Source organism: Salvelinus sp. IW2-2015, linkage group LG21, assembly GCF_002910315.2.
Source record: "Salvelinus sp. IW2-2015 linkage group LG21, ASM291031v2, whole genome shotgun sequence".
In the NCBI taxonomy this organism is placed as follows: Eukaryota; Metazoa; Chordata; class Actinopteri; order Salmoniformes; family Salmonidae; genus Salvelinus; species Salvelinus sp. IW2-2015.
In genome coordinates, this window is record NC_036861.1 from 2181204 (window position 1) to 2195962 (window position 14759).

A 14759-nucleotide genomic window follows, 5' to 3' on the forward strand; every position below is an offset into this window, starting at 1 on the left:
AGTTTACAGCTGATGTTAGACCTTGATTTTAATTGTATTTTTTACTTTTGTCTGGCTGTACTTTCAGGTGGAGCAGGGATGAAGGTAAGAAAAGCTCTCCGGACAAACAGGGCATACTGATTATCATTACAATACATGTACTGTATGTACTCTTAGAAAAAACGGTTCCAAAAGGGTTCTTCAACCGACCCATAGATAACCCTTTTTGGTTCCATGTAGAACCCTTTTTGGCTCCAGGTAGAACTATTTTGGGTTGTACTTAACTTATCTGGGATATGTGGGACGCTAACGTCCCACTTGGCCAAAAGCCAGTTGGAAATGCAGCGCGCAAAATTCAAATAAATTACTATAAAAATAAATCTTTCATGAAATCACACATGAAAGACACCAAAATTAAAGCTACACATGTTGTGAATCCAGACAACATGTCTGATTTCAAACAGGATTTACGGCGAAGCACACAAATGATTATGTAGGTCCGTACATAGTCACAGAAAACACAGCCATTTTCCCAGCCAAAGATAGGAGTCACAAAAGTAGAAAGATAAAAGAGATAAAATTAATCAACTAACCTTTGATGATCTTCATCAGATGACACTCATAGGACATCATGTTACACAATACATGTATGTTTTGTTCGATAATGTGCATATTTATATCCACAAATCTCAGTTTACATTGGCGCCATGTTCAGAAATGCCTCCAAAATATCCAGAGAAATTGCAGAGARCCACATCAAATAACAGAAATACTCATCATAAACTTTGATGAAAGATACATGTTTGACATAGAATTAAAGATACACTTGTTCTTAATGCAACCGCTGTGTCAGATTTCCAAAAAACTTTACGGAAAAAGCAAACCATGCAATAATCTGGGACGGCGCTCAGATATAAACAACATTTCTCCKCCATGTTGGAGTCAACAGAAATACGAAATTACATCATAAATATTCCCTTACCTTTGATGATCTTCATCAGAATGCACTCCCAGGAATCGTAGTTCCACAATAAATTGTTGTTTTGTTCGATAATGTGTATTAATTATGTAAGTAAGTAACAAACAAGATGGATGCTCATTCTGTGAACAGCATGCATTGAAGGGACTATTCTTAAGTGTCTTACCAAACCAACAGCTACAAAACAGGCCTCCCAGAGCAAGTAGTTGATATGTAGAGAATTTCAAAGGGGAGACAGACTCATTACAATCAATGCTTCATGTGTGTTTAATTCAACATATTAGAGATATACTAATGTTTCTTCATGTYCCCTTTGACAACCTCGACAAATAAGGGATTTACACAAAAGTCTCAGTCATTTCTCCAAAAGTCCCTTTCACCAATACTCATACGGTATACGTTGGTCATTGTGTTTACCACCACAACACTTTTGCTTCGGCAGTTGTGGCAGTACCACTGCTGTCTTAGTTTATCTTTGTCGGTAAAGGGCACGTTCAGTCTTATTCTCCCCTACTCTCCGCCAACTCTGCACAWGCTGCACACCTGTCTGCCTGTGCGGTTGCGGCTTTGAGTATTCAAGGCGCTCAGGAAAAGAAACCAGCAAAGAAACACTAACCACAATTCTGTGCAACAGGTGACTGCTGCAGAGGGACAACTGTGCACCTCTGCACCTACATTAAAGCTGTGCCAAATCTCATCGCTTTTGCAGAAAGCAGATCATAGAAATATAATTATTAGAACGGACAATTATAAGCTGCAAAAATGGGTAAACTCAATAGGTCCCCGGTCCACCCATCACGGATGTTGATTTGAAGAGGAATGTCTTTTCTACTAATTCAAATTATATGGGGCTGCTGGTATGGTTCCTGCACATGGAATCTAGCTGCAAAATTGACAGACGTTTTTTTCAAAGTGTGCTAACAGGAAGACGTCTGTAGCTGTACCTTTATCAGTTGATCTTCTACCTGTCTCTTTTATCTGTATATCTTTTACCTGTCCCTTTTATCAGTTTATCTTCTACCTGTCTCTTTTCTCTGTTGATCTTCTACCTGTCTCCTTTGCTCACATCAGGTGAATACAATATAAATACTGTTGGTTAAAAATGTTAACTACAAAAGATAACACTACTTCAGACAGCTGGAAAGAGTGGTGCTATATTGAAAACAGGAAACCCACTTCCTTGTACCTTGTAGATCAGAGGACACAGACCAGTGGACCAAATCTTTAACAAATAGTTTCAAATTTGTCATCAGTATTGTGTGCCAGAGATTGTGTATGATAAGTCATTGGAAGTGTAACACATTCTGCTGAGAGTTCATGTCTAATAAAAGCTGGCCAGTTCAAATGGGTCACAATAACACAGTGCCACCGAGGATAACACAGTGCCACCGAGGATAACACAGTGCCACCGAGGATAACACAGTGCCACCGAGGATAACACAGTGCCACCGACGTCTACTGTCCCCACATGCTTCAAGATGTCCACCATTGTTCCTGTACTCAAGAAAGTAAAGGTAATTGAACTAAATGACTATCGCCCTGTAGCACTCACTTCTGTCATCGTGAAGTGCTTTGAGAGACTAGTCACGGATCATATCACCTCTACCTTACCTGACACCCTAGACCCACTTCAATTTGCATACCAGCCCAATAGATCCACAGACGATGCAATCGACATCGCACTGCACACTGCCCTATCCCATCTGGACAAGAGGAATACCTATGTAAGAATGCTGTTCATTGACTATAGCTCAGCATTCAACACCATAGWACCCTCCAACCTCATCATCAAGCCCGGGGCCCTGGGTCTGAACCCCGCCCTGTGCAACTGTGTCCTGGACTTCCTGACGCGCCGCCCCAAGGTGGTGAAGGTAGGAAAAAACTCCTCCACCTTGCTGATACTAAACACTGGGGCCCCACAAGGATGCCTGCTCAGCCCCCTCCTGTACTCCCTGTTCACCCATGACTGCGTGGCCATGCACACCTCCAAATCAATCATCATGTTTTTTTATCACCTATTTCATGGTATCCAATTGGTAGTCACTCATCACTGCAACTCCCGTACGGACTCGGGAGAGGCGAAGGTCGAGAGCCGTGCGTCCTCCGAAACACAACCCAACCAAGCCGCACTGCTTTTTKACACAATGCCCACTTAACCTGGAAGCCAGCCACACCAATGTGTCGGAGGAAACACCGTACACCTGGCGACCATGTCAGCGTGCACTGCACCCAGCCTGCCACAGGAGTCGCTAATGCACGATGGGACAAGGACATCCCTGCCGGCCAAACCCTCCCYTAACCCGGACAGCGCTGGGCCAGTTGTGCRCYGCCCCATGGGTCTCCYAGTCGCAAACGGCTGCGACAGAGCTTGAACTCGAACCCAGAATCTCTAGTGGCWCAGCTAGCACTGTGATGCAGTGCCTTAGACCACTGYGCCACTCGGGAGGCCACAATCGTCAAGTTTGCAGACGACACAACAGTAGTAGGCCTAATTACCAACAATGACRACACGGGAGGTGAGGGCCCTGGCCGTGTGGTGCCARGAAAATAACGTCTCACCCAACGTCAACAAAACAAAGGAGCTGATCGTGGACTTCAGGAAACAGCAGAGGGAGCACACCCCCATCCACATCGACGGGACAGTAGTGGAGAAGGTGGAAAGCTTCAAGTTCCTCTGCGTACACATCACTGACAAACTGAAATGGTCCACCCACACAGACAGTGTGGTGGAGAAGGTGCAACACAGGGCTCTAAAGAGGTGGTGCGGTCTTCCCAACGCATCACGGGGCCAAAACTACCTGCCCTCCAGGACACCTACAGCACCCGATGTCACAGGAAGGCCAATAAGATATCAAGGACAAAACCACCCGAACCACTGCCTGTTTTCCCCCGCTATCATCCAGAAGGCGAGGTCAGTACAGGTGCCTCGAAGCTGGGACCGAGAGACTGAAAAACAGCTTCTATCTCAAAGCCATCAGACTGTTAAAGACTGTTAAATAGCCATTACTAGCACATTAGAGGCTGCTGCCCTATATACATAGACTTTAATAATTGAACACTTGTCACTTTAATAATGTTTACATATTTTGCATTACTCATCTCATTATGTATATACTGTACTCTATCCTATTCTACTGTGTCTTAGTTTATGCCGCTCTGACATTGCTCGCCCAAATATTTATATATTCTTAATTCCATTCCTTTACTTTAGATTTGTGTGTATTGTTSTGAAATTGTTAGATATTACTGTTAGATATTACTGCACTGTCAGAGCTGAAAACACAAGCATTTCGCTACACCCGCAATAACATCTGCTAAACACGTGTATGTGACAAATACATTTGATTTGAATTCCAACATGGAATTATCCTCTGTCACCTCAGCCTGAGTGTGGGAATAACTGTTAATATGAACAAACACGCCACCTTAAATGATTACCGTTCAATACGCAACGCGTGAGACATTGAAAACAAACCCTGTCATCAACAACTTCATGTCAGGGTAGAAAAGTTTATTGGTAGAAATATGGCAAACAAAATCGATTTTTAAGACAGTATGTTGATGACTCACTCTGCTCTTCCAAGTAGCTTAAGGATGAGATGAAAAACCACTCACGTTCACGCAAACCTTGTAACACTGCTTCTTACATTGCATATGAACATTTAAGAGTTTGTTCTGAGTTGAACATTGTACTACTGGTCATAATAACATAACAGTGAAAGGTTGTTCTAAGCGTACAGCTTTTGATTTGATTGAGAGCTAGCAGACTTTGGAACACTGACTGGTAGAACTGTACAGCATGGATGAACTCGTAGCATACAACAGGTTGGTGGACRRATGGACTGGGCCCAGGACTCWMAAYRCACAAGAATAATAATAAATAATGAAAACAACTACTTATTTCTATTAACTCCTGAGACAATACTGTCACTTAATACTGATACTTAGAGTAAACATTAAAAAATATCGAGAGAGAGTCACCCCACCCCTTCCGCTACTAAGCAAACTCTTCCATTTGAGGAGGTGCGACACCATGCAAAAATAACATTGAAAGCAACAATAACATTACACTCCAAAGAACAAGTAATTAAACATTGAACAACTTATTTTTTTGCGACAGTTTGTACAACCAGCCTCAATCAGTAAGATGAATGGTGTCTATAGTCAGATATATAGATATAGTACTATAGTCTCTGCCAGATATAGTACCAGTGTCTGCCAGATATAGTACCATAGTGTCTGCCAGATATANGTCTGCCAGATATAGTACCATAGTGTCTGCCAGATATAGTACCATAGTGTCTGCCAGATATAGTACCATAGTGTCTGCCAGATATAGTACCATAGAATAAGACAAGAGATATGTTTGGATATATTGACAGGTGATGGCTGGTTGCTATCGACTGGCACTGCGGTCTGTGATAGAAATACGGTGAATTCACCGTATGAATTGTGACTCCATTTAGATGTCATTCACTTTAGTTGGGACAATTGCTTTGCTTTGTGGACTTGAAGCGCTTCGCAAATTGACGGCAGGTCTATTTTGACCCTGCCAACAGAGCTCTGAAGATTCAAACAATTGCATCAAACTTCCCATCGGAAATAAAAACCCATCTAAACACAACTTGGGTTCACATAGATACTAATGTACAATGTGTTATCATCAGAGTGTGACTGTAGAGATGGAATGATGCATCATGGACATTTCTCGGCCCTAAGGTCAGAGGTCGACTCCTCAGTGGGCGGTAGGGCGTGCCCTGCTYGGCCCCTCTGAGGCTGCTGGCTCGCTGGGCGGGGCGTCCTCCGTCACRGCAGAGGTGGTCTCCGACCCCGTGTTACTGTCACTGGTGCCGTCCTCCATCACCCCTTCCGGAACACTCTCCTTGTCCTCCGACGGCGCCCCCTCCTCAACCTCACTGGCAGGACGAGCCATCGACTCCTCCGAGGCCTTTGACTTCTCTGTAACCAAGAAAGCAGGAAATATTAAGGGGACAGCAAACACGTTTGGACCAATGTAATTTCAAACGTGRAAATAACATTGTAAAATGTGCTCAGCAGACAATCTCTTCAAGAGAAGCACCTCCCCATATACCTAACTCAGGGGACCTGACCAGAACCTGACCAGAACCATACATTAAAATACCATACGGTTTAGTGATTAATACTGTTGGGCCTCACCACCAGTATCCATGGGGCTGGGTTCCGTCTCCTCCCTCTCCTTGTTGCTGCTGTCACTGACAGACACCTGTTGGCTCTTGCTGCCGTTTGACGGGCCAACTGGTTTCTCCTCCTCCTCCAGGCTAGAGGACGTGGACGCCTCCTTCTCCCGCTCCGACATACGCCTGCGTGATGCATCCTCTGCCGCAGCGACCTCTGCAGATATCTTCTCCATGTCCACCTCCACTTTCATACAACACAGCTGGGCACAGAGTGGCAACATGTTGAGTCTCCCCACCGGGGGATTAATGCTGGGGAWTAATGCTATTAATCTTGCAATCAATCTCACACCCGTGCAACTGTGATTAGTAACATGGACAGTGAGTAGAGAGTACAATGTTGACACCTTGATCAGATTTGGCACAGTTCCTGTTTCCTCTACAATGATACTACATTGCAAGGCAGTTAACCCACTGTTCCCTGGGCGCCGTGGATGTCGAATAAGGCAGCCCTCCGCACCTCTCTAATTCAGAGGGGTTGGGTTAAATGCGGAAGACACATTTCATTTGAATGCATTCAGTTGTACAACTGACTAGGTATCCCCCTTTCAATCATTTTATTTCATTGAGTTGCCCATTGTGAAGCATAGAGGAAGTAAATTGACTCTAAGTAAATGGCGCCACCTGGGGTATGGACTACACAGTGCAGCATATGGATTCAGAACTGCACCGAGTCAGTCTTCAGATTCTAAGTGATGACGCCGCATGTTAGCCAGGACACATGGATAAAGTCAGCAGCTGCGGATCTCTACAATGCAGAACTGTCCCATTCCACATAGCCTGAGGTCAACGCTGTAATACTTACTATGTGCAACACAATAGATTTTGCGTACAAGTTCCCGGATGATGATCCCATACCCTTTTCAGCTCGYTGTTGAAAGACTCTGTGGCATCGATGAATTTCCTTTTCTTGTCCTGGTGACGGTCTTCAATCTGAAGTAGCTCCGCCTCCAGCTTCCTCTGTGGACCAGACACACAGAGACCTGCCAATTTACCTGACTGATTACCTGTTTTTTAATTACTACTCAAGTATCAAATAARGAGAAAGGATCTGATATCCAKGTTACCATGACAACAAGGCCATGACTGGGTATCTATATGTATCTAGGAAGACTGATAGAAGACTGACTGAAGACTGACAGACACCAGCGTACCTGGTGCACCATAAGAGACTGGACCTGCCGTTTCAAGACCTGCATGCGGGCGGTAGTGACGACGGAGCGCACGTCGGGGACCACGCTCTCGCTCAGGATCTCGCTGATCAGCCGGTGGTTGCGCTGGAAACGGGCGGCAGCCGAGTGCTTCATGGAGAATCCGTCGTCGTAATCTGGGAAGGAGAATGGAAAAGGCATGTGGCGGGGGCTGTGTGTCTATCAGGGCTCAACGAATACAACTGTCAATGGGTAAAGAGCGGAGAGTTCCCACCCAACAAGTGTAGATGTGGTAGGCTTCAGGAAATAAATCTGATCTGGCATATCTTAATTGGACATAGCTTAACATTGACATACCTACGTTTGGTTGAATCATTTATTTCAGTCGGAAATGTCTGCATATTTGGCTGTTTACATGTTTGTTGCATGAATATACTTGAATATACATGAATATACTTGAATATACTTGAATATACATGAATATACTTGAATATACATGAATATACTTGAATATACTTGAATATACATGAATATACTTGAATATACTTGAATATACATGAATATACTTGAATATGCTTGAATATACACATTTGCAAAGGAAGTTTCAACATTGTTGTAGTGAATGGTATTGATATTGTTCTGCCTGTGGCTATGGAACCCTGACCTGTTCACCGGACGTGCTACCTGTCCCAGACCTGCTGTTTTCAACTCTCTAGAGACAGCAGGAGCGGTAGAGATACTCTTAATGATCGGCTATGAAAAGCCAACTGACATTTACTCCTGAGGTGCTGAMTTGTTGCACCCTCGACAACTACTGTGATTATTATTATTTGACCATGCTGGTCATTTATGAACATTTGAACATCTTGGCCATGTTCTGTTATAATCTCCACCCGGCACAGCCAGAAAAGGACTGGCCACCCCTCATAGCCTGGTTCCTCTCTAGGTTTCTTCCTAGGTTTTGGCCTTTCTAGGGAGTTTTTCCTAGCCACCGTGCTTCTACACCTGCATTGCTTGCTTTTTGGGGTTTTAGGCTGGGTTTCTGTACAGCACTTTGAGATATCAGCTGATGTAAGAAGGGCTATATAAATACATTTGATTTGATTTGATATCCATGTGTGGGTAGAGAGATAAAGATACATCTTTCTCTCTCTCTACCTCTCAATAACCTTACTCGTTTACTCCAGAAACGTCTTGGTGGTTTTTACTGGCGCTCTGGCTTTTATTATTTCCCAGAAAAACTGGAGGATATTGCGAAACTAAGTGAACATCCAAGCTCTAAGTACATGACACCTTTCTTTTAAATCCAGGGTCAAATGAAGCTGTCCTCTATAACACTAACATCAAAGTAAGTCATAAATGTAGGAGAAGAAATTGTCGCTTTAATGAGGTCAACTTCTTATTGAACACATGGAGAATTCATTCATTCCACGTTGGGCCAAAAGTCATTCAATTGACAAAAAAATCAAAAAACTGCAGTGATKAAATAAATTAAGTGATTTATTGCTGTAGTCAAAAACCCATTTCATTTGAAGTYTGTGAAGGATGCTACCCTTTGAAAATAGCAATGGGGGCAAGATGGTGCATTTGTCTGTGCATTTGGGAGCGAGAAATACAATTTTGGCTTCATATTAACATCGTACATTTTATGGCGGAGAAAGACGTCATTCGAAAATGATCATCATCTCCATCCAACGTTCCATCTCCAACGCCTTGTTCCATTTTTTGGGTGCTTTTTCTCCAAAACCAACGGAACAATTTGTTCAGACTCTCCCCATTCTCTGCATCTATAAAGCAACTGATGTGGCAAATCTTTTTGAAGTCATCAATGTAATCAGCTTGTTGAGAAATTAACCCATAGGGACACTAACCATCACATTTTTATATCTTGGGTGGTTCCAGCTACCACAAGATTTTTTTATGCATTTCCTGTATACCATTATCCAGCTCGATACGAGACAAGCATCATTTCCTGTAGGGTGTAATTCAGAAGTCCAGTTTTGATGTATGTTTCTATGTGATGTGTTGTTGCCTTGTTTCTTACTGGAACTCAGTGAAGCCACTGATYTCAAATACAGGGCCCAGACTTATACGACAGAGCTGAAATGGAGTGGGGCCTATAAGGTCAAGTAGCAAGTGTGACAAACACRAAGAGGTAGTGTAGGGATAGAAATTGACACGGTATTGTCAMAGTTGCTGAAACATGGTGTGGGAACCAGAGTGTGACTGACATGGTAATACTAGTAGTGCTGAGAGCGTCTTACCATCTGGGTCGTCGGCTGGCTGGATACTCATGTACGGCTCGCCCTTGTCGAGACGAGACTGGCGCTGTCGGCTCTCCTCCTCCAGAGCGGCCTCGGCGCGGCTCTTAGCGTTGACGTAAGCCAGGTAGGCTGGAGAGTTGTGGTAGGCCTTCATGCTCTCATTGTACTCAATCTGTAGAGGAGAGACAAACATGTGACACGTGCCCCTGCAATGCAAAAACAAACTATTCAACAYTGAAGAAAAGTTACTCAGTATTTTTACAAAGGAAGGAATGATGACTGGAGGGACCCTTCTGACAACTGTTGGAGACACTTGTTACTGGTCACCCATAACAACCCCGTAAATAAACACCCCGGTAAAACAAACCAACCTTCTCTGCTTCGTAATCATTCAAGTAATCCTGTTTCTCCTCATCAGTGAGGTCCCTCCACATGCCACCGATTATCTTCCCAATTTCCCATAGTTTCAGATCGGGATTGGAGGCTTTTACTTGATCCCAAACCTGGTGATGAGAACCAGACAGGGGCTCATTATCTCCACAAACCTATGGAGGCCGTGTTTAAACTCTCCAGGGAGATATCCCACAGTCTGTCTGTAGTGCTCTTAATGGCTAGGCTGCTGTATGTCTAGTTTCACAGTTCACACCTACCTGCATGGACACATGGGGCAGACGATGTGTAGTGTAAATTAAGAGTGCTCGTCTCTAACCCTGGCTAAAGTGCATAGTACAGTATTTTAATATGTCTTGCAATGGTGCGCACGATGGAGCAGTTTGGGTGTAAGTAATGTTACGTGTAGACAACTTACCTTGCGACTATATCGCATGTAYGGCATCAACGGCTTGTCTGGCGGCTTGGGTGGCTTTGGAATGTTTATTCCTGAAGAATTCTGGGAAATAAAAAGGCACTTATAAGATTCAAAATTCAAAGTTTGGACACCAGCTGGTGCTAAAAATGTCTAGTCATACAATTTTACAMGAAGCAAAGTTTCGACTGAAAACCACCCTGCAGGTGAATACGCATCCACATAGTTGATCCTCYAACCTTCAACAAAGTATTTGTAAAAARTCCCAACAAAGACGCATCAAACTACAAAACCATCAGTTCAATCACCTTCATTTAATTCAAGCCTGTTTGAGCCCAGCCAGTGTACAGAAGTCACACAGAGACTATGATTGAGTAACGCTGATGGAAGAAAATACAAAACCTCGCTAAAGCTGAGATTTGCACACTGCGTGACATAATGCCATTATCAGAATCCGAGTGCCAACCACAGCTTGCATGCAGCGACTGAATTATTCCCGTAGCAGCCGAAACCCATGCCAAGCATTGGGTCTATAATGCCATGGCAACGCTGATGGCATGGGTTACTTAGCATGGCTATCAGCAATGCAGACTTTGAAGGGCAGGATCGAGCGANCTCTAATCAGAGGGCAAAATAGGGGACAGGTGTGAAAGAGTAAATGAGGTCGTAGGGAGAATGAGAAACAGCTGGGAGCAGGAACGGAACGATAGAGAGAGAGAAAGAGAAAGAACCTAATAAGACCAGCAGAGGGAAGCACAGGGACAAGACATGATCAAAGACAAAACATGACAATGCCAATTGTGCGTCGCCCCACGGATCTCCCGGTTGCGGCCGGCTGCGACAGAGCCTGGGCGCGAACCCAGCCCAGCCTGGGCGCGAACCCAGAGACTCTGGTGGCGCAGCTAGCACTGCGATGCAGTGCCCTAGACCACTGCGCCACCCGGGAGACTATTAGTATAGTATGATGAAGGCAGTAGAGGAACGTTGGGATGGCATACATCTCAGAAAGCCTTGGTAATGGAATGGGTTAGACGAATCATACTGTCTGTCTGTTCAAGAATGTCTGCTCTTATAAGCCCTGGAAAAAGTACTATTTCTAAACAAAGTCAAAGAGCAAAGTTGTCAAGAGCTGTTATAGCTCATATYTGCATATACGTTATTACTGAGTTTTACTAAGCAAGCTAGATGAGGCTGTTTCAATCAAACTAGATAGTTATTTTAAATATTGATGTTAGTTTCCTTCTGTGTCTCGCRTTTTATCCCGGGGTTTTCTCTACGTCATTATTCCTACCGTTGCCCGACTGTTGTTGCTTGTTGTCCCTCCCAGCCTGTAGTTGTTGTAAGCCAGATGRCTGTAGGGGTTGTACCCCACAAACCCGGGGGTGTTGGGCAATTGCTGATGGAAACAAATGAGACAGAAACACAGATGAGAAATAACATAAAATAATGGGGTAACCCGATGACAAAATCWATGAAAAACTGGTGAAAACATGAATGTTGAAAAGCTGTAAAAAGACTTGCACTCATCCTAAAGCAACAAGAAGGATAATCAAGACAGCAATGTTATCTATACATTAGTGTTGTTTATAATGAAAATAATGTATAGTCTACACTCTACAGTATGTTGTATATGGTACCTCACATCTTAGGGAGTGGAGCTTATTATCTGAGACTGCAAAGCCTATTGCATTGACCAATTCTACTGTGGTAACAGGACTATCTGCAGGGTATACCGTATTAAATGGCCAAATGGATTCCACTTTTAAAAACAAKTTATCCCCCAAAAATGTGGACAGTAGCAAGTTAACATTGAAMGATAATAGCCGGCATGAATGTTATTAAGGGACATCCCTTTCCAAATGGCTTCCCATGTGCCATCAGAAATACTTACTGTTGTAGGGGCTGGGGGAGGGGGAGGGGCATATGGCCTTTCTCTTTCTCTTTCTGTTATGAAAGAAAAGGTGAGATGTTAAAATCAAGGCAAAAAGCTGCCTTTTACATCTCTCAATGTTGATTAAATCAATCCCATCAAGGTAGATCTGAATTGTGTGATTTTCTATTTCTCTCTCAGCAAATACATGACGGCTAATTATTAACCTATCAATTATAATACTAGGAAATCATATAGGCTACCAGAAGTTAATATTTCATGCTGAAACACAATTTATTTTATTGTGATAACATATACATTTGTAAATTCACATTTTTGTAGCCATAGTTGCCCAGCTTTATCAGAGACCAAACAGAAGTACTCATATTTGCATTATCTGATGGCTAAACTTGAATAATTGCAAACAATTTCTTACTTGACATCTTGGCAGAGGAAGAATTCTATCAATTTATTCCAGTCATTGGGTCTGTAATAAACACATTATAATGGGGGAAAGCATTTAGGTGTTTCATTAACTTCATTTGTTATTACAGTACTTTAAAAATTGAATAGGAAAGAAAGTAAGTAGCTTGAGACGGAGGACAAAAGAGATGTTGGTGCCAAAATGATGTCAGACGACGTATATGCAACATCACAACAGTGTCAGTGGACAGGCATGAACATGACAGGGGGTTGATGTGACGMCTRGCAAGCTGTTCGCGTCCAAAAACATCGCTTACACTATTTGGAATGGCATTTGCTTATAATTGCACATGCGCAAATAAATCAGATAAATCGAAATGCATTTGCTGGAAAATAAAGCTCTGTCATCTTGCGTAGTTGGCTGACACCCAGCTGTGCTAGCTAGCGAGGCTAGTAACGTTGAGCTAACTAACGTTACTTGCTTAGTATCTGCAGCTACTAGCTATAGCTAGCCAGCTGGCTAACTTGGACCATCTGATCAGCAGATGATTAGCATGCAAACGTAGATAACACAATCAGTTAGCTTGGTAACTTTTGGAGAATAATCTGCAGTTTAAATTATTTAACAAAAGCTAAAATACAGAATATTGTATTTGATACTCCGCATACGTTGTCAGGTAGCTAGCATTAGCTAGCCACTAAGCATTCAGATTAAATCAAGCTAACGTTAGCTATCTAGCTGTCTCTGAAACATTTCAATTTTGATTTGAGGCGTTAAAACAGCAGATTAACAGTGACTATACCCGAACCGTTTTGGATGTGGATTTTGCAATGGAAAACCTTGGATCAGAGAATTTAGCAAGCACCATGCTAGCTTGATAGCCACTACCTCCTACGCTGTATATGAATAAGCTATTTGCTAGCTAGAGCTGTCACAATATAGTCACATCATCACCTTGCATTTATCTGTAAATCTGTTATTCAAACAAAAGTGGCATTTTACAGAAATTCTTGACATACAATTGAAAGACTATTCAACATAAATCAATTAATGAATACTATTGCTTTTCATATTTTGGTTAGTTCACATAGCAAGCAAGTGAAAGTAATGGCCAGCAAACTCACCCCAAAATCCTTTGTCCCCCACCAGTGTGTGTGGCTAGAATCAGGTTTAGCTAGCAGAAACAGTCCTCAGAATGAAATATTTATATATATATATATGGGGTCCACACAGATTTCAGTAGAAWTTTCCAGAACTATTCCTTTCTCCTCTGTTAAGGGCATTATGTTTGCATTACACCCCAAGGCTAGCCTACTCTAAATTGAATCACCTAATTTCATTGCTAAAATTTTTCAATCAATATATTACAAAAATAATTGCTACGTAATGAATACACATTTGTGATGATTTTGCAATATAATACTGGATTTCAGACTATCAACTTCATAATTAACCAATTACTGATTTGGAATCAAATATTCTGAATACACGGTTTCACTATAGTGAACTACAGTATGAATGAATCAGTGATGAACATGAACATACAATAAGGACGACATTGCAAGAATTCATTAACAATTTATAATTYATACATAACCGATATAAACTGCACTAATTGAACTATGCTGCTGCAGTTACATGATGACAGGTCTTGTCATTGGTGCACTGATCCAAGGTTGAGCTGCTGCTGCTTATGGCAGAAGAATGAATCTTGCTCATTCATTCTAACCATACATTTTCATATTCCATGGCTTGCCAAGAGCTATTATCCTTAGCTTCAAATTCCATATAATAAAAATGACAAAAATATTGCTTACGTCACCCAAGCATGAAACTTAGCTATATACATTCTGCTTCACTAACAAAAAGGGTTTTCAGAAAAGCCAAGGCTGGTCTATTCATATCTCCTATTTTGTTAGCAGTGGCGATCTGTCATTGAGGGCCRATGTTGCAAAGAAAAAGCCATATCTCAGACTGGCCAAGAAAAAGAAAAGATTAAGATGGGCAAAAGAACACAGACACCAGACAGAGGAACTCTGCCTTGAAGGCCAGCATCCCGGAGTCATCTCTA

At 42.5% G+C, this 14759-nt stretch overlaps 1 protein-coding gene across 3 annotated transcripts; it reads right to left on the bottom strand.

Moving 5' to 3' along the window:
* Positions 1–4454: 4454 nt before the first annotated feature.
* Positions 4455–13947, bottom strand: LOC111982442 (SWI/SNF-related matrix-associated actin-dependent regulator of chromatin subfamily E member 1). Of its 3 annotated transcripts, none has more exons than XM_024014010.2 (11): positions 13813–13941; positions 12701–12751; positions 12286–12338; positions 11686–11790; positions 10398–10478; positions 9961–10092; positions 9590–9761; positions 7329–7501; positions 7033–7134; positions 6137–6377; positions 4455–5917 (listed from the first exon to the last, which is right to left on the bottom strand). In XM_024014010.2, exons 2-11 carry the CDS (start codon positions 12705–12707, stop codon positions 5694–5696), a joined length of 1290 nt encoding a protein of 429 aa, XP_023869778.1. In that variant the 5' UTR covers positions 12708–12751; positions 13813–13941; the 3' UTR covers positions 4455–5693. The 3 variants fall into 3 exon arrangements, with proteins under 3 accessions (XP_023869778.1, XP_070289905.1, XP_070289906.1); XM_070433804.1 differs by lacking the exon at positions 13813–13941 and adding an exon at positions 13497–13775; XM_070433805.1 differs by lacking the exon at positions 9961–10092 and having other exon boundaries at positions 13813–13947.
* Between the last annotated feature and the right edge of the window lie 812 nt (positions 13948–14759).